The 25,141-nt window shown below is 36.4% G+C and overlaps 1 protein-coding gene across 1 annotated transcript in view; it reads left to right on the forward strand.

Annotated features, from left to right (window-relative positions):
• The window catches only part of PCLO (piccolo presynaptic cytomatrix protein), a 316,529-nt gene extending 304,615 nt beyond the window's left edge, over positions 1-11,914 (forward strand). Inside the window, exons 24-26 of the mRNA XM_041477704.1 lie at positions 6,354-6,488; positions 7,098-7,243; positions 11,774-11,914. Of these exons, the coding sequence (XP_041333638.1) occupies positions 6,354-6,488; positions 7,098-7,243; positions 11,774-11,914 (422 nt within the window). The remainder of the gene's footprint in view (positions 1-6,353; positions 6,489-7,097; positions 7,244-11,773) is intronic.
• Positions 11,915-25,141: the final 13,227 nt, after the last annotated feature.

Raw genomic sequence — 25,141 nt, forward strand, 5'->3', positions numbered from 1 at the left:
TACTGCAAGCAAAGATCCTGAGTTCTGCTCCTCTCCCCCATTACACAATTGCATGTGCATCTCATCCGAGGGCACTGGGAGATATTAATGAAAGACCTTCTTTGCTCATCTCATAATATACAGCCTGTCCTCAGCAGTGCACAGTGCAAGGTAAAGAGAGGGAAGGAACAAAGAGAGGAGCTCCTTGGGTTCCTGTCTGCTCCCAGCACAGAGCATCCCTGTTCCCAGAGGGAGCCGTTTATCAGGAGTGGAGCTGAGTTTGCTGTCTCAGAGGAGAATGGCTGCCTGCACACAGTGTCCCTGCCTGTGCCAGGTAAAGGGACAGAATAATTCATAAAAACACCCAGCCCTTCTTTTATAACAGCACATAGCCTTTCCACAGGCAGATTAGAGAAAACTCTGAACACATATTAGGGACCTTAGCAGCTGGAGTTCCTTTTCAGAGGAGATGTAGATAAATACAACCTTCCTCTGAGCTTCAGTTTGTCCCATGAGCTGTTGATTGCACTGTGAAGAGCAAACTGAGTGAGCAGCTGTGAGAGGAGCAAGGAATTTCAGAACATATTCAACCTCATATTTGTTGAGACAGACCCATCGTAGTAATCCCAAAATGTATTTAAAGCACTGTGAGACAGGAGAAAGTAGTAGTTAAAACTGTATTAGATGTCTGATTTTTCTTACTGCAGAAAAAAAAAAAGAATATAAAACCAGCCTACAAGAGAAAATTGTGGCAATTTTCATTAAAAAAAGGGAATATGTGTGCAAAAGGTAAAAGACAAAAAGAAGGAAATAAAAAAAAAATCATAAGGACAGAAAGTGGTGGAGCCTGTAAACATTGAGAAGCCCTGTTTATAAAGGTTAAAAAGGCATGAATACAAACAGCTGGTACTGCAAGTAACTTGTGTGATGGTAAAAAAAAAAAAAAAGAGAGAGAGAGAGAGAGAAATATTTTCTTAAAAAAAGACTGGAAGGTTTTGGCTGGCATTTTAACTTCTTGATATAAGTATGTTTAAAATTATACTGAATACTTTTGCTTTACCTTCAGCTGGAGTTGTTTAGCTCTAATACTGAAATGTATATACTATATATATACTAGTTATAGCCTACTATTTGCAGTAATACTGAATTATTTATTGCAATAAGATCATGTTATCTTGTTTTTCTGAAGCACAGCTGTCTGCTGGAGGATGAACATCTGATTCTTAAAATAGAGTATAAGGAATCCAGCAGAAACATGTTTCTTGGTAGAACAGCTCTGTGTTAGACAGAAAATTATGTCTGTACAAGCTTCATGGGTTACTGTGGAGACATTCTTGACAGTGGCAAGGTCCTCATCAGCCTTCCTAGACTTTGTGTTTTCTCCTGGGATCACACTCCAAAGTCCTGTCTGTGTTTACACAATCAAAGTCCGTCTCTTCACAGAAAACGCAGTCTCAGTTACTGAACCCAAACAACTCTAAGAGATGCTATTAACTCCATTTCTGAGAGATGAAATCTGAGATCAGAAAGCTACTAAGGAACATCAGTCTTGTGACAAAACCCATCTTTCTTTTGTGTTGTCTTTAATCATGTCCCATATTTTAAAGCTGTAATGTTGTCCTTTTTTCCAATTCAAGTTATCGAGACATGGATTGGAATCTCAGATTACTTAGATTTTATGACATGCTACTGTATCTTCTAACTCTAAACATTACAAACATATCCTAACATAGCTGAATACAAGACTTTGGTTATTTGAGAAATACAGCTACCTAGGAGTATTTGATTTGTTTTATTCTGGAATATATTATTTCTCATTACACCATGTTAAGGATAACTATCCAAGTCCATCATTAAATACCTATGAGACAAACAGTAGTAAAGTGCATCCAAAAAATTCCTTTATTCTATCAATAAACACTGTACAGAGCCCTCAGAGGTACATTAATTTAATCTCTCAGTGTGTCAAAACAGATAAAGACCTAAGAAGATTATGCATCTCTTCAGTAGGCCAATATCACTGAGAGCTATTTAGAAAGATCTTCCTCTGATTTAAAATCTTTCACCATAAAGTGCCTCATTCCTGAAGCTCCAGAAGAGCATTTCCTACTTATTTTGTAAACCATAATTTCATCTATAAGCTTCATTTGAAAAGAAGAATGCTGGGAAATATTTGGTTGGTTTTTTTTGTTTTTTTTTTTTAATTCCCCTGATCTAGTACCCCCCAAGTCACTCTTCTGGAACAGGAGAGCCCATACCAATTTATACACAATTATAAAACAAAATGTCAGTTTATGTATTTTCCTGATTCTGTTTTCTGGCCATCTGGCATCCACTCAGGAAATTACTCAAGTATGATGTTTATCAAGTAGCAGCATTTAGGCATCTCTTATTTTAATTTCCAAGTTTAACCTACTCATACATTATCCATCTACGTGAAAATACATAGTCAACATCAGGAAGCAATTCAACTTATTCTAAGGTAAAAGTGCAAATTATCTCAGAACTTTACATTTCGACAAATGAACTGAATAAAATTCCTGCCATTCTGCAGTGAGATTTACTTGCTCATTTAATGCATTGATGAATTAACCTTGATAACACAGAATGATGGGAGGCAGCTACTTATTTCTGTCTTGGATAATTCTGTCTGACAGCAGTCATTTGATAAAAAGGAATGGGAACACAATCCATACTTCTTAATCTCTGGAATTGACAACAACAGTGCAGATGACACATCTTGTGATTTACAACAACAGTCAATTAAAACTAATAGCAAAACTAATTAACCTTTCACAATGTAGAGTGTGACAGTTCTAGGACTAGAACAACAGCTTTGGTGTTGCCATCACCACAGCAAATTTAAACTCCTTGACTTCTCAAATACCTTTTAGCAATTTAGTCAGTAACCACCTACTTTTAATTGTTAATGAATTACTAATAAATATGGTCCCCTAAAAAGAGGGGTGTAATCATTAAAAAAAAAAAAAAGTATGAATGTTTTTAATCCTTTGTATGGATATAGATATATTTAAGAATTGGTTGCCTACAGTTAGCATGTTGCAAAGGTGAACACGATACGGTGCATGTCCTCTTGAGGTATATCAGTAAGTGTGTGTTTGATACATATGAAACAGGTAAAATATCACACTAATTCAGCTTAAATATCTCTAATATTTTTCAAGTTTTACTCTAGTATATGGTTGTAGAACATCTCTTTTTCACTCCTTGTTTCCTAAGCTAAATTAGACAGTAATTTTTTAGTGCTGTACTATATGGTTCCTTGCCACTGTGATAATCCTGTTTTGTACTTCTTTCATCTGAAAATAATATTTTATTGAGGGAAATGTTACTACTCAAGTTAAAAAATTGTTTTTCACTTCTTTGGGAAACCATATTAGTACTTCCCTAAAAAGATATGCAATATCACTTTTTCAGAGTTGAATTGTAGCATTTATCACCATCCAATGTATCAAAATGCCTGCAATCAGTTCCATTCTCACATCACTTATGATTGATGTTTTCTAAACTTATACAAGAAGGCAAAAGATTGTGATTGGTTGCTGTATCTTTTGATTTATTCCCACCAATGCAATGAGGTTCTGTGCATGCAATCCCATGACACCCTGAGGAAGTTTATTTCTGTCACACCAAACATGACATTCATGACACATTCATGTCCATCTCAGCCCACCATGAACTCCCACCAGCTCTAAGATGGTTCACTATTAACCATTCCCTTCATCACTGTATCTCTCATTTTCATTTAAAGAATCAACTCCTCCAAACAAGGCACATATGCTCTATTTATGCACACCCGCCAAAGGAAAGATTTATGGAACTTATATATGAGAAAGGGGAAAAAGCTAAGCAATAGAAGGAATAGGAATCCCTTCTGAGTCTACAAAACTCTGGTGGGTTCTGAAGTGGTGATTTATTTTAGTGCAATGTTTCATAATCCCGGTGTTAAGGCTCCTTCACTCATGCTGTGGGAGAAATGAAAATTAGTATGGAAGCACAATAACGCTATTATCTTTCATGTGTTTGCAGCTGTAGATCATTGTTTTCCCCACAATGTTTAAATGGTGAAGCAGGATTGTTTGTCCTAGAGAGTATCTGGCAATATAGAATAGTCCATGGAAAAATTCCAGATGCTGAGAAATAGTGTTGGAATATTTAAATATAACTTGATGGAAGGACATGTCCTTTTTTCTGGTTCACAACATCACAAGTGGCATCCAAACCACCTCATCTCATCTTAAGCCTAATGCACACCTAAATGAAAAAGGAGGCACTAAGGCAATCAAGATGAGGTCCTAACAACTAATGCAAATAGAGCTTAAAGGACAGAGAGGGAATAAAGAAAATAAGCCAAGTACATTTTCCAGAGCAGCCTGTGATTAACTAAAAATTGCCTGAAACTAATATTATGTTTGTCCTACAACTTTTCATGCTGGACTTTTTTTCATGTTTCTGGGAGTCAGTGCGAGAACCAATACTGATCAGAAATTCAGATTTAAACACCTTTGAGGTGTGTCATGTCTTCATCCATGGTTTGAGAATTTTATTTACAAAGAAAAGAAGGCATTATAATTTTGTCTTGTACCTCTTTCAAGTAATTCAAAATCCATAGTTAAACCAAGATGGGCCCAATGGAAACTCAACCTTTTTCAGGGAAAGGGCATTAAAACAACAGGGATGTAATGAACAATAACAGGGATATTGTTGGCCATTCCTTCTTTGATCCCAGATATAAATGATCTCTTCTGCTAGCATCACAAAATGAAGACTTCATTATCTTTGCACAATCATGTAGAAGGAAAAGATGATATTACTGCATATTCAAACCTATAGGAATGTTTTTTTGATTATTAAATATTGTGAAAGAATCACTTGCCTCGTAATGAATCCTCTCACACCTTAGAAACAATAGAAGTGCTGGCTCAGCTGAAGCTGAATTACAAATTTATTAGGGACTGTAACTAAATTAAATTCTAGCTTTGGTTTGTGAGGAGAGTTGGGGTCAGTTTGAAGCTGTGATTATTTGTTATTACACTTTTACTCATGATCCCTTAAACTATTTTAAGTACAAAAAAGATAGAATTGGCATCTGTGAAAGAGAAGCTCTCATTTTTAGAGGGTGTTATTCAAATTTGATTATACATTTGTGATACAAGAAGTAATCTTTACATGCCACATGCAACTTAACACTCTTTAATTGAGAACCTCTTCCAGATGTAGCATAATTGTATTCATTCTGCAGAGTTCCTTTGCACCTTACAACACCATAGCACAAGGTTCTCGAACGTCCAGTAAAGTGTTAAAGCCTGCTGGCACCAGAAACTACGTAATAAAAAATCCCAGCTGCTTTATGGGTTGATTTCTTTTGAAATAATGTCTAAAGTGAAGAGAAAGGTGAAATAATATTTTCAGTAGTGGGACAATAGATTTAGAAGCACAACCCCCACTATGAGATGATGTTAGTGTGGAGAGAATTGAGCTGGGGATGCTCTGCTCCCACCCCCCTACGCACTTAGGAGATGCAGCCTTGCTCCTCTCTGCCTGGCTTCTGTAAAGGCTTGTGGGAGGACAGGCAGAGGAAAGGCAAAAGAGCTTTGTCTACATTTCCTTCTGTGCCTTCTCTCCATCTCTGAACTGATTTAGAGAGAAATTCATAAAATGTAGAAATAATGGCCCTGTATTTCTACCCACATAAGCAGAGAAATTACCTTTAATTTTAAAGGTCACTCTAAGCCCTTCCCTTTAAACTGTGTGAATGATATTGCTCCATGTATATAGGAAGGTGAAATAAAATGCTGACTTCACCAGCCTTACTTCATTGCCTTTGAATATCTCACTTTTAACACTCTATTGAAAGTTCTCTTTCTTCTTTTCTTGCTTTTTTTTTTTCTTTTTTAAATGAGATAACTTCAGAGTCTTGTAGTAAATGTTTCTGGAAAGGTGAATTGCAGTGACTGTTATGTGACTTGTAATAAGTCCTAGAGAAATTTCTATTCTTGGGAAAAAAGTTCCGCTGAGGCAAATACATTTTGAAGCATATAATCTAGTTATACAAGTGTATGGTATGTGCCTACAATTTGCTCATCCAAGCTATAAATTTTCCTTACATTCCTGACTTAAAACTATGTATGAGCTATAAGTATAGCTATAAAAACTATAAGGAAAAAAAAAGCCAAAAAAACCCAAAAACCAAAACTAAAGTAAGCAAACAAAAATAAAACAAAAACAAACAAACAAACAAAAAAGCCAAAACAAAACAGAAAAGACCCATAAAATTTTACTTCTTTCCAAGTTAGAAAGATACATTTGGTTTCCTTTCATATTAATGAGGGTTGCTTTTTCTGTTTTTCCAGGTAAAACACAAGTTATGGGTGAAATCAAGATTGCATTAAAGAAGGAAATGAAGACAGATGGAGAACAACTGATCGTAGAAATCCTTCAGTGCAGGAATATCACATACAAATTTAAATCTCCAGATCATCTTCCAGGTATGACTAAGAAAACAGCTTCATGATACTTTGAAAACATTAAGTATCTCAAGTCATTTAACATCATCACTAAAATGGAAAAGAAAATTACTTCTTAGCCAGGCTGACATATTCTACAGGATTCTTTTTGAAGTACTTATTTTCTCCTATGAACAAATTTAATGAAAGTAAAAACATTTTGTAGAAGCAAATTAACTGTCAGAAGTTAATATTCTTTTTAGTTTACTTTTTATTTTAAATAATTAATTAATTTTTAACTTTAATAAAAATTATAAATCCTTAGGATATCAAAGAACAGGTATAACTAGTAGAGGATTGTATTTTTGTGAAAAGGCTTTTTAAAAACAAAAATATCATGTTCATAATGATATTTTCATACATAGATAAGGATATAAATGTATTTTTTCATTTAATGACAGTATTATAAACAAAGTAATTCCTTTGGATTTAGTGGGATGGGATGTGGGATTCACATTTTACACCATATGAATGAGAACAGAATGTGACTTTGTAAAATTTTTTCACAAAAATTCCCCTCTGCTGAAATCATTAACAACAAAGATTATTTAAAAGCTTCTTTATTTAACTCATTGAACTATTCTTCCCCAGACCTGTATGTGAAGCTGTATGTTGTCAATATCTCTACCCAAAAGAGAGTAATTAAGAAGAAAACCAGGGTATGCAGGCATGACCGAGAGCCTTCGTTCAATGAAACATTTAGATTTAGCTTGAGTCCTGCTGGGCATTCCCTTCAGGTAATTCTGCATTTTATTAAATCCTAATTTTTGATGTTGTCTATGCAGTGTTATGGGCATTTGAGCTCAATCTACTACCTCAGCTGTTTGCTGAAAAGAGAAAACTACAAATAAATTAACACAGTTATATAATAACGAAAATATCAGGCTAGAGGAGACATTAAAAGATGGATTACTCCATCACGACACACTGAGGAAGGGTATTTATAGATCAGGCCTGAAAATTTTAGACTTGATCTGTTCTTAAAATCCCCCAGAGAAGGGAGTTATACATGCCTTCCAAGAATACTTTTCTATGTATTTAGAAAGTTTAGTGCAATATCAAAATCAAATATGTAATATTTTTAAATTAAGCTCACTTATCCTTAAGTATCCTCACAAAGTACAGAGGAAAACTGATTTGCCTTCTTTTTAGTTAAAAAAAAATAGGGTTTACAGTGAAAGGCTGTTATCTTACCTCCCCTCTCTATTTTCCAGGCTGAGTCAACCTAATTTCTTTGTTATGTCTTTTTGCCTAAACGCTTAATCATTTTATCATTCTCTCAATTTCTCCAACTTCTTTAGAAGTTGTGGTACCTAGAATTTGACACAATAGTCATAATCTCAGATGCTGATAATTAATGATTATGCCAAGCCAGATAGTCTCTGGTACATTTGTTATGGAGCTGACTTTTTGTCAGTCTGTGACACATCAAATCATGCATGAAACTGGTCCCTCTCCTGTGTTTTAGTTGCTCAGACAGGTTTGGTCATATGGCCGGACTTGGGTTTTTTTTAGACAGGTTGGGTTCAGTTTCTCTACCTTCATATATTTTTACATTAGGAGATAACAAGTATAAACCATATATTCAGACTTCCCCCGGTCAGTGGAGAGGGATAAGCAATTCAAGAGGTATCTGTATGCCAACCTTAAAAGTCAGTGGAAGGCATTGTTGGGCATATCAGCATCCAGTTAATGAACCTTTAAATCTGTCAGACCAACCTGAATAAGATGGGTACATTGTGGTGACTAAAGTTAGTCTGGATTATCTAAGTGCCAACATTATGCTTATTGCTTGTATCATTAATATTGCAAATGGATGTTACTTACAAAACAAGACCCCCTAAAAAACAGATACTGTTTTTCCTGTGTTAAGGTGTCCTAACATCTTACTGTTTCAATAGACTAAAGAAAAGGCTATTTAAGAATTGACATTTTCTGGGAAAAGCCAAAGTAATCAATAAAGTCTTGCCAAAGTTTAAGAGCTCCTGTAAAAATTTGCTTCTAGTGGGAGTTTGAAGAGGAAATCATAAAGGGTAAAGAGTAAAGAAGAATTCACAGAGTCCTATGGAAAAATAATCTATGAGGTTTTGAGGAGGAAGGTAGTGAGTGACATATCCATAAGAACAGTTAGCCTGAGACTTGAAAAGATTTCCTCTGGAGCTCTGTGATATAAAGACAAGAGGAGACTGAGGGGAGACTTCGTTGTGTTCTTCAACACACTCCTGAGGGGAGGCAGAAGGGCAGGCACTGATCTGTTCACTGCTGTCACCAATGGCAGGACTCAAGGGAATGGCCTGAAGCAGAATCAGGGAGGTTTAGGTTGTACATCAGGAGAAATTTTTCACCCAGAAGGTGGCTGGGCACTGGAACAGGTTACCCAGGGAAGTGGTCATGGCACCAAGCCTGACAGAGTTCAAGAAACATTTGAACAACACTCTCAGGCACATGGTGCAATTATTGTGGTGCCCTGCACAAGGACAAGAGTTTGATTCAATGATCCTGATTGATGTCTTTAAACTCAATATATTCTAAAATTCTATGAATTCAGCATTATATGTGCTAATGCTGTACACCAGAGCTAAGAATGAGAATGAAATCCATAAAATATCCTGTAAAAGTACCAAGAAAAAAGTTTAAAACAAAGAAAAAGTGTTTCTGCTTCATGAGAATTGGAGTTTGAGCTGTAAAATGTATTGCCTTTATATATAGAAAGTGCTAAATAATTTCAAAGAAAAAGTACCTGGAGAAAATTATAGGAGAAATTTACAGATGAAAGACATCAAATTCTGTTAAATACAAACTTACTGCCTATGAGTCAGGATAGTCCACAGACATTAGTAGGTATTGTGAGTGAGTGTAACTACTTAATGGCTTTTTCCTTATATGCTGCCTTATACACTGCCCTCTGCACTTTTGCAAGCAAAATATTTTTTTCTGGAGAGAGCTTTAATCTGACTCAGTGCATCAGTTTTTATGTGCTCTTCAAGCTCAACATTCTATTTGTTCCTATGACAAAGCATGAACCTGGATGATTTGAATGCTGAATTTGAGTGATGAACATTTAGGGTCAAAGAGATGAACACACTCCAAAGAGATTTAGGGGAGAGGGAAATTAAACAACCCAGAATTTACAGAACAAAAATGGAACTGGAAGATGATGGGAGAAAATAAGATCAGAGAGAGGGAGTAAGATGAGGTCAAATGTGATAATAATGAAAGGTACAATGTAAAGAGCGATGAGAACCAACCAGAGGCAGAAACTAAGACAAGGGACTGCAGACTAAAAATCAGCAGCAAGAGCTGTGAATATTTGCCATTAAAACAGCCATAAGCTGTTGAGGAAAAAGAAAAAAGAAAAAACCCCAAAATTAAGAAAAGCTTTAATTGTCTGGCACAGAGTACTGGGAATAAATAAGAAACAAAACCCCTCAGGTTTAGAAACTAAGATGAGCTGATCCAGAACAAGACTGGAATTTAAGGCCTGGTACACAAAGGAAACAAGGATAAGAGACAGAAAAACTAGAAAGATAGATCCTAGGGTTCCATCTGGGAGGAGTAGGGAGAAGGATCAAATACAGAACTAATGAAAAATTGGATAATTTTTCAGTCCCAAAACTGTTAATTCTCTCGGAATGAAAACATTCTGTGGAAAACATTTTGACAGTTTTCAGACAGGCACTTTCCTCAGCCCCTGGCAGTTTTTTTCCTCGCTTCTCTGATTTTCCTGTTACTTGGCAACTCACCTGAGACCCTTCTGGAAAGCACTAAGCTTCAGGCTCCTGGCTCACTGCAATTAGAAATACATAATGTCCTATGCAAAGCTAATCAGAAAAACCCAGAAGAACGAATTTCACACATGTTCTTGTTTGGCTTTCCATCTTCTGGGCAGTCCCTTCTTCAGCAAACACCAAAACTAGGGATCTAGAAAGCCATCAGCAGAGGAGCAGACTGCCTATTTTCCTCAAGGACATGTTTTCTGATGAATGGACTTTCCTATTAGTTCAGTGCCTAAGAGTTTTCCCTTCTCAAACATTTTGACTAGTAGCCATTAGGTATCTAAACTGTCCAGGTTGCCAGATGATATCAAAAGTGGACAAGGAAGTAGGAAGCCTACTCAGAAAAAGAGTTGCAAATTTCTTCCCTTTTAAAATTTATTTTAAACTTTATTTGTAATGTAAAGTTTGCATTTTTTACATTGCTCTCCAAATCAGAATGAAAACTTTTTGAAAATGGTGAAGTTCTTGATTACAGGAAATTCTAGTTCTTCTACGGACCTGTTACATTTCTACTGTCATGTGGTTTCAGTGGAGTACAAAACCTTTGTGTTCTGTCATTTTTCTTCTAGCATAGATCTTTGAAACCAAGTAACAAAATGTTCATTTTTCTCTCTTGCTGGTTCACATGGAGAGTGACAGCCTCCTCCTGTTTTCAGTTACTTCCCTTGCTTGTTGCTTGTTGAGATCTGCTCAGTAACTGAATATTACAAACCTGCTGCTAATGCTGTTATGGAGATGCAAATCTTCATTATTTCTTTCTCTTTCTGAAAAATTTAGGAATTTGCTTTTTGAAAAACTTAGAAGTTTTTTTTAAAAAGTAAAAAAAACAAACAAAAAAAATTCCTTCACATTGTGCTTGTTAATTTACTTAAGAATTAAGAAATGCTACAATTTTTCTGAATATGTGACTATGACTCATGCCATGAATTATACATATTATCAAATTCACTTTCTTAGAAACATGCATACAGAACCTATAGATCCACAGAATGAGAAAAGCCCTTCAGAAAAGTGTTTTGTTTCCATGGCATGAGCTTCTTTAGCTGGAAAATATGTGGTTGGACAACATTTCATAGAAAGCCTTGTACATCCAGTCGGCGTCAGACTTCCACAGACTTAACAAGAGCTGCTACTTCACTTGTACAAAGCTTTATCTTGTCACTTAAAACTTGACCTTATGCTCATCTTTGGTAACCAGCAGGTGAACAAATTGCTCATTAGCATTCAAGATTGTAATCTTCTAATTGCTGCATCCCATAATAAGGAAACAGAAGCAGGAGAAGATTCAATTTTCACAGGGCTTTCTGTGAAGGGAAAGGTGACTCTAAAAAGTGATGGTCAATGTTTCTTTTCTGTGCATAGCATATTTGAGCTCAACATTCCTGAATCTTTCATGTATTGCTAGTATTATGTTACTGTGAACATGGATGATGATGATGATTATGAGGATGATGATTATGATGATGATGATTATTATTATTATTTTCACAGATTCTGCTTGTCTCCAATGGAGGGAAATTTATGAAAAAGACACTGATTGGGGAAGCTTATATCTGGCTTGACAAAGTGGATCTAAGGAAAAGAATAGTAAACTGGCACAAACTGTTGGTCAGCTCCACACAAACACACTGAGCAGAGCTGTCTGCTTAGGGCACAAAACATGCAGAGTCTGCTCTAAACAGAATCACTTCAAGAATATAGTTTGATATCATTGTGTTTAGCTAGTCTTTCAGATTACAAAGTAGAAAAGAGCAGTCTCTGGGCTACAAAGCACACTTAAATGAGGGCTAGTACACTTATTTTTGCTGCAAAACACAGCAAAAGGAGAAGAAAATCTGGGCCCAGAAGTTAAAGTGAGGTTGTTTGAAACGAAGACTGATATGAGGGCTCCATGTTGTTGGACTCTTTGTGAAGAGAGTAACTGTGAAGGAAATGAAGAAGGCTGGAGGCAGGTGCTAACACAGAGCTCGGCTGCAGCTGGAGGTAGAGTGATGAGAAGCACAGTCTGGTTTTCTGTGCAACCAGAAGGAGATAATTTTATGCAAAACCACCTAGGGTGACTGACTTTCCAAAATCTCACTTGTTAAAAGTGTAAAACTTGCTCCTCTGCACCTTAGGATCTCTGATAATTTGCTATAGTGAGATTATGCCACTTGACACAAGCTGCAAGGTGTTTGCAAGAGTGGTAATGTTATTTTACATTACTTTTTTCCTTCTTTCTTTTTCCTTCAAAAACTAGGCTATGGAGAATCAGATCTGATTATTTCATTTGTTTCTGTTAACAATGGATATAAACCACTCTCCTAGAATGTGATGAATAAAATTATATAAATGGTCTATAACTTGGGATGTGGTTTTAAAGAGAAAGGACAGGTTATAAACTGCACTACATCAGAAAGATAAAATGCTGTTTCAATGTCAGTGACACTGTGTTTCACCCCACCCTTTGAGTCAGAAGGTCTAAATCAGTTTGAGATTGAAGAGACTTAAGCACTGGGACTGATGCAGTTATTTCAACAAGTCCTCACATTTTTCAGCAACCAGTCTTGCTCTGAAACTGCAGAAGGACTATGAATTCTAGGCTATTTTGTGGACACTTGGGAGCAGCAGCCCCATCATGCCAACAATGACCCTCTCAATGCAGGGCTCTGTATCAACACTAGTGACACACTTGAAATCTGAGGGTAAGGGACAGCAGGGCAGTTCCTGATTGGATGCTGCTGCCTCAGAATGAATATTCTCTTGCTTTCTCAGGTGAATGTCTGAGTATAATCCACTCAACAGCATGGCTTCTCGGTTAGGAAAGAAGTAAATAAGAATGTAACTTGCAACTTTTAAGTCTGTGTCAGCACTTACAAGCATCAAGTCCTTCATTCAGGGCTTGAAGCCAAGCAGTTAGTTCAGTTGGGAAGAAACTACTGCCTGGCATGGCTTAGGCTGGTTGCTGTATTTTCCCTTGTACCATGTTTGAAGAAAGGAGAGCTTTTTCTCTCGTTCCTAAAAGTACAGCAAGTTTGTTAAAACCCAAGCATCAATGGTACTAATTCCCATGTTACTCAGAAGTCATTTAATATTCAACAGCTTCGATAAAAAGTAGCTCCCCTGGAAATATGATCTCATGACCTTTGCATACTTAAAAAGAAAACGAACAAATTTCTGCATGTCAGACATTTATTTTCCTGGTCCATAAAAGACTTTCCAGTTTTCATTAAATTATTTGATACACGTTGTCTTATATTTTCGGGATATATGTAGTACACTTCCACAGGTTGTGCAAGACCAGCTGAAAATATTCCTCTGGAAAATATTATATGCTTTAAAAAACCAAAGGAAAAATAAAGTTTAAGTTATTAAGCAACTGGATTGACTGTGAAAAAGCTACACCATTTAATCTGGTGACACTTCCCACGTATAGTTTTTGGTTTATGTTTATCAACTTAAAATATCAGCATGGAACAAGAATATGAGAAGAAACATAAAAATTATATTAATTCTATACACCAAGGAAACTCCTGGTGTTCATAACCTTCTGGTAGCCTGCTTAACTTGCAAGCAGAGCAATCCTACCAAAATCTTTTTAGCTGTCTTAAAAACACAACATCACTGACAGTGAAAGTAGGGTGTGTGCTTTAATGTTGAATTTTATGCTTTCACCAGTATATGTATACCCTACCTCTCATATATTTTAAGAACAGTCCTCTGGAGTTATTGTACAAATTCTATGTTTTGATGTTGTATATGTTTTTATAAGAAAATACTTCAAAGAAAAATCCCCAACTGAAACAAAAAATCCTCTGTGGATTGACATATGTGTTGCTCTCTTGGTGGGTTATCTTGCATTCTTGATGACTATACTGTGTTTGTACTTTGAAAAAAAATATCTGCAAAAAAAAAAAAATTCTGTGTGAAGTGCAAGCCATGAGGTGTGCAGTTTTGTGCAAACTGCTGGTGATTTTGCTCTTGCTAAGATTTGCTCCAAAGGCAGCAAGTCACACTGGTAGTTGCTATGGAGATTTCTGAGAGGAAGGAGAAGTCTCTGGCTGCCTGACTGGAAGCCTGTAATCATCATCTGTGACTGAGGACGTGGCCAGGCGTGCTTTGCTCTCACACCTGTACAAATGTGGCCAATATTTTATTCAATACTTTTGTTGAGTGCAGCTGTAGGGGACAGCTGCCTTTGAGGCTAATCAGCTGTCGGCAACTGGTTTAATTCAAGCATCTTTGGTTCTCTGGACAACACCCAAAAATGTTTCTGCATGTTGAAATGGCAGTGCTGGACTCCTGTCATGAAACACAAAGAGTAGAGTTTGTGAGGAACGCGGCACTGCCTTGGCCAGCTGCAGCAAGGATGGGGCTCCTTCGGGGTGGGCGTGTGTCACTCCTGGGCACACACACTCAGCTCTCTGAGGCAGCATCATGCAGAGGTCAGAGAATGCCACCAAAGTGTGCCAAGTTCCTTTTTTTGACCAAATTTCTAGGTTGTACTGAAATCACTCTATGCAACACAGATTCATGTTTGAATGCATAGTTTCTTTTTTTGTTGTTTGTTTGTTTGATGAATGAAGTCAGGAAAAACTCTCATGACAATGTTTTTTTAAAAAAAACACCCAATCAAACAAGGACTATTAATATTTTTTTACTGTTTTTGTATATATCTCAGTATTTTTTTTTCTTTTCCCTCATTAATTTTTGTTTATTTTATCTGGCCAAACATGCTTAGATGTGGCAACAGCTTTTATAATTTCTGAGTGATTGATTATTAATGAGTTCACAAATTTCTATGATTGCTTTGAAGATACATATTGCAGGGAAGCAATAGCAGAGGCATTTAACTCTTTTAATTCATAAATCTTCTGAGAAAACAGAAATTGAAGTTGCTTCTCAGTTCAAGCCTTGTAGAGTGGAAACAAGCTGAAAAATGAGCAAAAGCACAGTGTGTGTGTTTACAAATGACAGGGATTTATAACATTATCATTGTTATTAGTATGCACAAAATGAGCAGCAAACAGCCTTTTTTTTTTTTCCCAGTTTAAAACGCGACATGAGAGTTACTATGATGAATGTTGAGCTAGTTCTTTATCATTACACTTTAAAGGGATAGTATCCAGGGGCAATGAGTGCTGCTTCTTTATTATAACCCACAGTTTTACATTACATGGATCCTGTATGGAAGCACCAAAAACCAGTTTAAGTCAGTAACAAATCTGCTGACTTGAACTGGCTTTAAATCTAGACCTAGGAAATATTTGAGTTATTTTTCTGGATGCTGGATGTTTGCATGGCTACGTTGTGGAATATGGTAGCTGGTAACCAGCTGATATTGATTCATACTTTGAGAATGATGATGAAGAAAAAGAAGACATCTATTATATTATAAGCTAGTGTGAGCCCAATAGAGATTATTTAATTAGGATTTAGTTTCATGGAGATATCATAAAGATGTTAATAGTATTTTTTTAAATTATTATTTGAATCATAACTGACACTATTTTTAACTAGTTTATTTTCATTGCTACGATGCTGAATGTCCCAGATTCATTATTTGAGTATATATCTAGATATGTACATACCTATGTGAATAGCAGAGAAAATTTGTGTGAGTGTAACTTATAAAGGTAATTAAACAGAGAGAAAATTTAGCATAAGTATCCACCTACATTATATTTAAACTCTAGTCCTACATGCCCTGTGAATTTTCTGTACACCTGGCATGTAGGATGAATTGCTCTTTATAAATACATATTGCCTTTAGAAGGAAAATAGGAAGAATAAGTGAAACCGGATACTCTCTCTTTAAACCATAAGAAACATTTTAATGTTTTCTATATGTTCTGTTTTATTCTTTTGAAAAAAATAATAAGCAAATATATTGATGAGCTCAAAAGTTATAATATATATAGATATCCATAATTAAAACTGGATGATTTGACGAGAGTCATTTTATTAATTTGTTACCCTGTAAATAAATATACACTTTTGTAAAACAAAATGAGTTTAAATTATTAATTCCATTTGACATCCAAGCATGTGAGTGTGTCCTTATTTGATTGTATCTTATAGATGTTCAGTGATGTGCTCAGGTGCTCAACAATGGCTGACTAACGTGTGTGCTGTCATGCTACAGACAAAGTATACAGCAGGCACAATGTTTAAAAAAAATCCAAAAAACACCAAAAAAAAAAAACCCTGCAAAAAAACAACAAAAAAAGAAGATTAGTCCTTGGGCAAATGTAATGTTTCCACAGTGATTGTTGCATGCATAGGTGGTGGTTTGTTGGTATTCATTTCGTTTTGACTTTCTTTTAATTTTCATTTTGCTTCCAGAATCATAAGGAAAAATGAAAACAAAAGAGACTTGTTCTAAAAGTTGTAAAAACTGAAACAAAAGCAGTATGAGATTGTATAAAAATGCTTGTAAATCTGTCCCAGTTTTCACTTTATGTATAAATCCATGCCATGGTTTTGTGATTGTATACAGGATGTATCTTGAGAACTTATGCAAATTGTGCTCTATAAAGGCTGTTATCCCAGTCTGACAAATAAATATTTAAAATATGTGGTTTGGTTTCTTCTTCCTAATTAACATGAAAACCTATTTTGCTGGTTTATATTTCCCATTTGTTGACCACAGTGGTTTTATGGTTCTTCTGTACACACTTCCTATACTCTTCTGTCCTATTTCAGCATTAGCAGACCTCCCAGGGTATAACTCATCTCCCACACTTCATTTTGAAATAAAGAATGGTTTATTCATCAGAGCTTTTTTCCAAACAAGTCAGAACCAGAATCACATTCAGTTTGTTGATATCTTCATACAGTTTTATCTCTGGCACTCTATATAGGCAAAAAATATATGTGCATACAACAGCACAGTTTAGGAATATTCAGGGGTTTGTCTCCTCAATGTGAAGAAAAGGTGAATTAAAAATGTAGCCTAACTCTGTGTCCTTGTAAGTTCCTGATGGAGAAAGAAGAATAAGAAAGAATATGATAAACCCTAGAAGGATTTTCTCTGGCTCTTTCCTCCAGCAGAAAGAAGGTTTCTAGAGACAATGTATTTTAGACTTTGCTATTATAAACAAGTAATCATTTTCTTAAAGTAATCATATTCAGTAGTACTGAATTCTACCTGACTAGTATAAAATTTGTGGTGCTTTCCCATTGAGACTGTACTTTTGAGCCATGTCTAGATCTATATTCATTATATTTGCATAGTTTCCCTATTTGATACAAATAATTTTAAAAACCTCCGAACATGCTCCCCAAGTGATATAAATTGTTGTTTCAGTCTGACACATGAACACATAGACTAGAATTATTTCCTGTGAGTCGATGGCTTTTTCTCAAAAAATAATGTAATGAGAAATAGACAACAACTTTGAGGATGCCTCAAGAGCAGAGGTGCCCTTTTTCACATTAGCCCATCTGCCACAGCATTGACACAGGCTGACTTGTGTTAATGCCCATCAGGAAACAAGCTTGACTTCTCAATGCCTGCCTCAATCACTAAGGTATGGGTTCAAAGTACTTTGGGTACCTCTCTCTGAGAAAATAGTTATGACTACAACAAACACTTCACCCTACACTCAGCACAGATTTTTGGCATCCTCTTTTATTTTGGTGAGGAAGCTCCTGCTCAGCATACTGGCCCTCAGGAAATGGTTAGAAAACATTCCTGAAGTGTTAATGGAGAGAAAGCTGACTGGAATTAGCTCCTGTAGGTTTATCTGAATTTAGCTCTAGGAAACTAGTTTACAGACAGAAAATCCCAGTGTCCCTTCACAGACACAGAAAGAATGATTAAATAATATGCTTCTTTTTAAATAATTAAACATATTGAACAAAAATATGTGTTTACTTAGAGAGCTCAGCAAAGTGCAAAGTATGCATGAGCAATTTCCTCACATTGCTGTTTGTGGGATTTTACTTAAAAGCTATGATGTAAAACTGGGAATTGGGAAGTTAATGGAATGTTTTTAAAATAGTCTGGACATAAAATTCATAGAGAAAGAAGTTACTGAAACATACATAGAGATTCAGCTTAGCATTCTGGCTGTGAGGACAAGTGTCTCTGGAACTCCAGAAAAAGGATATCTTTAACATATATCTTCAACTTTATTATTTTCATAGAATCATGGAATTATAGGATAATTTTCATTGGAAGAGACCTTTCAAGGTCCTGCAGGAGAGGAGCATGAGCAGGGACATCTTTGACTACGTAAGATTGCTCAGAGCTCCATCCAATCTGACCTTCAATATTTCCAGTGTTGGGACATCTAGCATCTCTCTGGGCAAACTGTTCCAGTGTGTCATCCCCCTTATTGAAAAAAACCAAAACAAAAACACCTTCCTTTTATCTATCCTTTTATTTCTTAGTTTAAATGGTTTTTTCTTGGGAAGGATGAAAGTTTAAAAAGAAAATCTCACAGACTGCTTGGCAGAAAGATTTTTGAATGTAGAATCTGAAGGAATAGAAATGAAAGCAAGTTTTGATATACAGAAGAAAAGAATTGTTGAGCCAGTCTTATTGGATAACTAAAAAGACAAAGGGTGTGTTAATTAGAAGGGGTTTTTATGACAGAGCAAAGGATAAACCCACCTCAACCAAGATGTTTTTACCAAGAGCCTCGAGTCCTGCATCTCTCATCCAGGCTCTTACTGTTTCTTTTAGTTTGAAACCATATCACCTCATCCTACAGCTACAGACCCTACTAAAAAGTCTGCCCCAATCTTTCTTTAAGTATTGAAAATCCGCTCTAATATCTTTTCACAGCCTTCTCTTCTCCAGGCTGAACATGTTTTTACCAAGTAAAAAATACCTCAGGCAAACAACACTGCCAATGTTGCAAGTATAAAAATGGTCTCAGAATTTTCCACTGCAAGAAAACTGAAAACACCACGAGCTCTCAGCCTTTTCTCCCAGAAGCTGTGCTCCAGCTCTCTGACCGTGTTGATGGCCTCCTCTGGATGTACTCCAGCAGACACATGCTGCATTTGGGACCAGAGCAGGACACAGTGCTCCACAGGGGCTCTCAGCAGAGGGTCAGAAGCAACTCCCTCCCTGCTGGTCAACTTCTTGTGAGATAGCCGATATATAGTTGGCTTTCTGCAAGTGCATATTGCCAGCTCACCTTCAGTTTTTAACCACCAGGACCCCCAAATCCTTGTCCCCAGGACCACTCTCAATTCATGTGTATCTATAAAGAGAAATTAGGAAATTTCTCTTACTTTTTAAAGGTGATTTTCCTAACACATCTGATGCAGAAAGAACATAGTGCTTCTTTTCCAATCCTACTTTACAAGCATGCACATGGCACAAATTTCAGTCCATCAGTTAAGGGTATTAATGAATTTAGGCCACAGCAATAAGCAAAATAATGTATAAAAAGCAGTTACAAATTAACAAATTGTCCAAATCTGCCATACCAGCATGCATCATTTTGAACTGGGAAAAACCCCAAGCACATAGTAATGGACGATTTATCTGTCTCAGCATAGCTAAGATGGGACGTTTGTTTGCAGACACTGTAAGTCTGACAGAAGCAGGATAGCTTCTAATTTGAACAGGTTTGCTGCAATAGAGTGGCCATTACTTTGACCTTTCTAAAGGATTTATATTGCTGTGTTCTTTAGAATTTCACTTACTGTATCAGGATCTTTGGGTGATACAATATCAGATAAGATTTTTAAGCACAGGTGAAAAAGCAAAATATAATCATTTTCTCAGCACAGACTGTCAAATCTCAGAAATTTCTTGGTCTTTGCAGTTCAGCAGCCTCAGGTAAGATAAAGATAGAAGGCACTGACAGCATATTGGGAGCTGGGATCAATAGAATATTGGTAGGGTCCTTGCTATCTAGAGGAGTTGTGACTATCAGGAGAAATGAGGGGATGGGAAAGTCATGCAGTCCAAAAAGGCAGATGTGAAGTCCTACATCTGAGATCAAACAATCTGATATATCAGGCTGGGGCCAGCTGTGTGCCAAAACAGGGTCAGGCCTCAGGGGAGAGGTTTGGCGGGGCAAAGGCACAGAGTTCTAGGTTGCTGCGCAGCCCTAAATCACCTCTCCTGCTCAAGGAGCCTTTAAGTCAAAAATAAACAGACAGCAGGACAGTCAGCTACAAATGGGATGAAAAAGTCAAGCAGACAAAGACCTGCAACTTTATGGTGGAAGTGTAATGGAACTAATGCAGGGCCAAAAACTCCTATAGTCCTCTTTTTATGAGAGAAGGTACAACATTTAAGGAATGACGCAACGGCACACCTACTGAACGTCCTCCAAAACTTTCCAAAAGTGATCTTTTCACTGTGCTGTGATTCTAACTGCTCTTATACATAGAAAGTAATTGATTAATTTATTCCTTATTATTAAAAATATTTCAATGCATTATTAAAATATTTTTTAAATTATTGCATGTACATATGCTTAATGAAACCACTAGAGGTTTTGTTTAAAAATTCAGCTCTCCAGTTTATCATGAAAAATTCCATTAAATTGAGGATTTAGGGTTTTGCAGGGAATTTTAGACATTCTCTGCAAGTGCTCCAAGAACGAGCTCTAATGTCTTGCATAAACAATTGCTTCTTCTATATGTAACTTAATTTTTCTTGACTGGCATTTTAAAATATAAAGGAATACAAATGTTATACTTTTAGACATTTTTATGGTGATGGACAGAGGCCATTTGAAAGTATGTCCTGATAATATGAAAACATTTCTGTATCTTTACGATAATACAAGGGAAAATCTAATTTTTCAGAAAGTTATGTTTTACGAATTTTCAAGAACAATAAAAATTATTATTAAAAATTTACCATCTATTCCTCAACTCAACCAACAGATGGTAGGGAAATGCTATTCCTGTTTTTTTAAAGGTGAGGAGCTGAAGCAGAAGGAAGTTACAAGCCTCTTTACAAAGCTTTTCAAGTGACCATGACTTGCTCATCTCTCCTTTGTAAATTATGGCCTTATTCAGTCTCTTCCTCTAAGAGGAAATCAAATAAAAGAAAATCACATTTCAACTCTGCGTTCTGAAAATCAAATTAATAAAACCTGGAATAATTTTGTACATCTAAAGAGAGGAGGTCAGAACAGAAGCTACAACTAAAGGACATTAAGCAGTTGTTTTGACAGCAAGTGTCTGGAGCTTTCATATTGTTTTTGAAGGAAATTTGGGCTGAACATATTTGGGCAACTGCTCAGAGCTGCTTGCAATCTGTGCTCTAGCTCACTCTGGTTATACCAGGGTCATTTTCATTAATGGCTTTGAGAATTCAGAGACTTTGTAACCTGGAGGCACTTCATTCTTCCTTCATCTTAGGCATTCAGAAGATGTAATGTGGAAAAATTACCTTCCTGAAAGCTAAAACTCACTTTGTTAGAACTATATTCTGTTCTCAATCTCATCTAGCAAGACTTCAGGGCACAGTAGAATTCAGTATTTTCTTCTTTTCATTTTTGTATTATATATAAAAGGATGCAGGCATACAAACTTTTCAACAGCTCTTGCTCTATCAAAGTTCACTTGATGTTGTCTTTATTCAGCTAATAGTGGTGGTTTCTGCTCTGTTGCTCAACAGAGATTTTTCTTTCTAGGTGTGGTGTACATCACACAGACAGGATCCTCTCAACTAGTTCACTCCTTGTCTCCCACAAGCATACAATGATGGTTCTTCAACTCCTTAGGTTGGATTTACTCTATATTCAATCACAAAAGAGCAACAGAGACTTAGAGACCTGCATTGTAGGCATTTAAGTTTAGGTAAAATAAATAAGTTGTAACTATCATCACAAAATTTCAAGCCAAGGAGCTTGCAGGAGGAATAACAGTGCCTGGTAAGCACACAAGAGTGATGTGGTTTAATGAAAATAGATGTTGTACATAATTTGAAATCCCCTGTTCATGACAGACAGACTCTATGATGTTGCTTAAGGAAAAAAAAACCCACAGCTACAGACTGACTTTGCTCACAACCACTCGCAAAAAAAGGATTGATCTGAGCTATTCAGGGCATTGCCATGACACTTAAAGCTGTCTGAAACAAATCTATTTTTGTTGTTTTCCTGAAAGGCCAGACTTTCCCTGATAAGCAAATCTATGGGTTTTCAATAATTCTGAGAATATTTCAAACCACCTAGTATATTAAAAAGACGTAAGACATGTATAGTGTGCACTCTAATAGCTCAGAAACACACACACACACACAAACCAAACAGACAATGTCTTTTAATGTTTTTTCATATACAGTGTAAAAATATATTTTTAAATTACTGAATATCACTAGTCCTGGAATCAATGTTCCCAGAAAGAATTGTATTGCTGAGTTACTTTCCTCTAAAAAATAGGTAGTGCATGCATGCCAAGGAAATGTGGCTTAAGTCCCTGAAAGAGCAATGTCTGGTGATGTGGATCACAGCAACTTTTGCATATCAATTTACATGAGGATAGCAAAGAAATTTGTGCTTTTCTAATGATGTGTTAGAGGGGAAAAGAGTAGCCTGTATACAATAAAAGTTTATTGAAATCAGGCTTCAAAATGACATAAGATTTTCTTGAGTAAAAGCTAGTGTTTGGTGCAAGAGCTATTTTCTCATTCCTACCATGATACTTATTAAGATCTTTAAGTTCAACACAATTTTACAGACTATGTATGTTGCTTTATTGTCATGAGGCTTCTCAAAAGTGTCATTGAGGCTGAAATTAGGTTTATCACTATCATTAAGCTTATTTTATACATCTTGGTATGATCAACATAAAGAATAAATATTTGAGGGCATAATAAATCAATGTGCCCACACAGAACTCCAAGGGCAATATTAGTCATTATAATAAGCTCTCAAAGGCAAGGCTTAATCACATAATATCATCAGCTTAATAATGAAGTCATTGTTATTATATAGGTCAACATAAGAGTCAAGAGAAACAGAAAAAATCTTTAATTATAGTGTTAATGAAGGAGCCATGTAACGATATTATAAAGTCTGATATTATAAATTCTGATGCCTGTGGGATATATGATTCCTTCTATCCCTCCATTACCTTGAAAAAAATGTTTTGGATGCATCTTTGTGCATGTTACAGACAGAAGAAATAGTCTCTGTAATGTTCCATATATTTTTGATTTTGCAAAAGTGTTTAGCATTTGGGAAAAGAACATCAAGAGTTGAAAGTTTTAAACTGATGCTTTCAGTTTTTAATATCTCTGACAGATGCTAAGGCAGCAAGTGAAAATAATCACCAGTATTTTCTATTTTTTTTTGAGGCTCTTAAAAACCCTCTTGCTGTAGGAACACCAAGTAACAATATCAGGCAGTAGAATTTTTAACAGTGCTGTCTTACTTCGTTTAAGGTCTGATGTGTCCAAGTTTGCTCTGATTCAGCACTGTGCTGTCACCTTACTGCGTGGGGAGGCTGAAGAAGAAAACACACACACACACACATGCCCACACACCTGCTTACAATTCTGATATCCTTAACCTAGTTACATAATAAAAGATAACACATTGGAGATGACTGACTGCTGAGTTACAGCAGCAAAATATGGGGAATGGCAAATAGAAGAGAAACTGTTGTTCTCTACCAGAGGAAAAGAAGAAAAAGGAGGAGGAGGAGGAGGAGAAGGAGGAGGAGCTGCTGCACCTACCCTCCAGCACTGCCCAGGGGCAGCATCCTTGGCCAGACAAACAGGAGGGGAGTGATCCTGCTCCCCCTCTTCTGCTTTCTGTTCCTGCAGGAGCTGTGGCTGCCCTTTATGCCTTCTTGTCATGCTTTTTGTGCTTTCATGCTTTATGGGGGGGCTTTTCATGCAGTGAGTGTATATTTTGTTTTAGCTGTGTGTGAGCCAGGCTCTGCCCAGCTCTCAGAGCTGCATCCCTTCAGTGAGCAGCAGCTCAGCAGACAGACAGGGTTTGGATTCCTGCCCTTAGGACCCCTGGTGCCACACTACACTTGTACTCCTGAGGCCTCTGCTTATAGACAGGAAAAAAAGAAAACACCAGTGACTTGTTTTCCTTGGAATAAATTTAGTCAGTAATTACAAGTCTCTAGTGGTTTCATGCCATTTTCCAATTGCACAAAAATTCAATCTTTATTTTAATGACTGTAATACACATTCTATCTACAAGCATTCAAGAAGGAATTGTAGAGCCCAGTGAGGTTCTGTGTGGATCAATATGAAGAGCTATAAAATAATTCTTTTAAAACCTTGAAAAAAAATTGTGGCATGTTTTCAAATTCAAAAGAAAGAGAAATCCACTCTTTCTTTTATTTTTTTTATACTCTGTATTCTCTTGATTATCAAAGAAAAGTTACTACATTTTAAAGATTAAGGCACTAAACTCCAGGCTGGAGGGAGGCGGTTTGTCTTTTTTCAAAACTAAAAGTTAAAAACCTTTTGCTGGTCTTAGATACCTACAGTAGACTGAAAAAAATAAGTTGGTATTTTCATTCATTCAACAACAACTAAGCACTCATCAGAAGCATGAAGGGTCATGGTTCATACACCTCTTTCCTATTTGCTTCTCATGAAGGTCTGAAAAATAGGATTTTATTCTTTGGTGACTCCAGCAGGATCTTACCCTGCCCTGGGCCCCAGTACTCTGGTCTGGCCTCCTGCAGGGCTCAGGGTGGGCACAGGGCCTTCTGCATGGGCTAGGCAAGCCATCACTGCTTTTGAATGTCTTTCTGGGAACTGGAGCATTGCTGAGTCTCAGAAGATTCTTTACACTCCTGCAGCAAAAACCTGACACACCAGATTGGTGTTTTCCAATCATTCCAATTTAAATTATTATTATTTAAAGTTAAAGGTGTTTAAAGGTTGTTGTCAACCACCCTTTGCAGAGTCCAGCTCAGCATGTG

Source organism: Pyrgilauda ruficollis, unplaced genomic scaffold, assembly GCF_017590135.1.
Source record: "Pyrgilauda ruficollis isolate IOZ18807 unplaced genomic scaffold, ASM1759013v1 scaffold112, whole genome shotgun sequence".
NCBI lineage: Eukaryota > Metazoa > Chordata > Aves > Passeriformes > Passeridae > Pyrgilauda > Pyrgilauda ruficollis.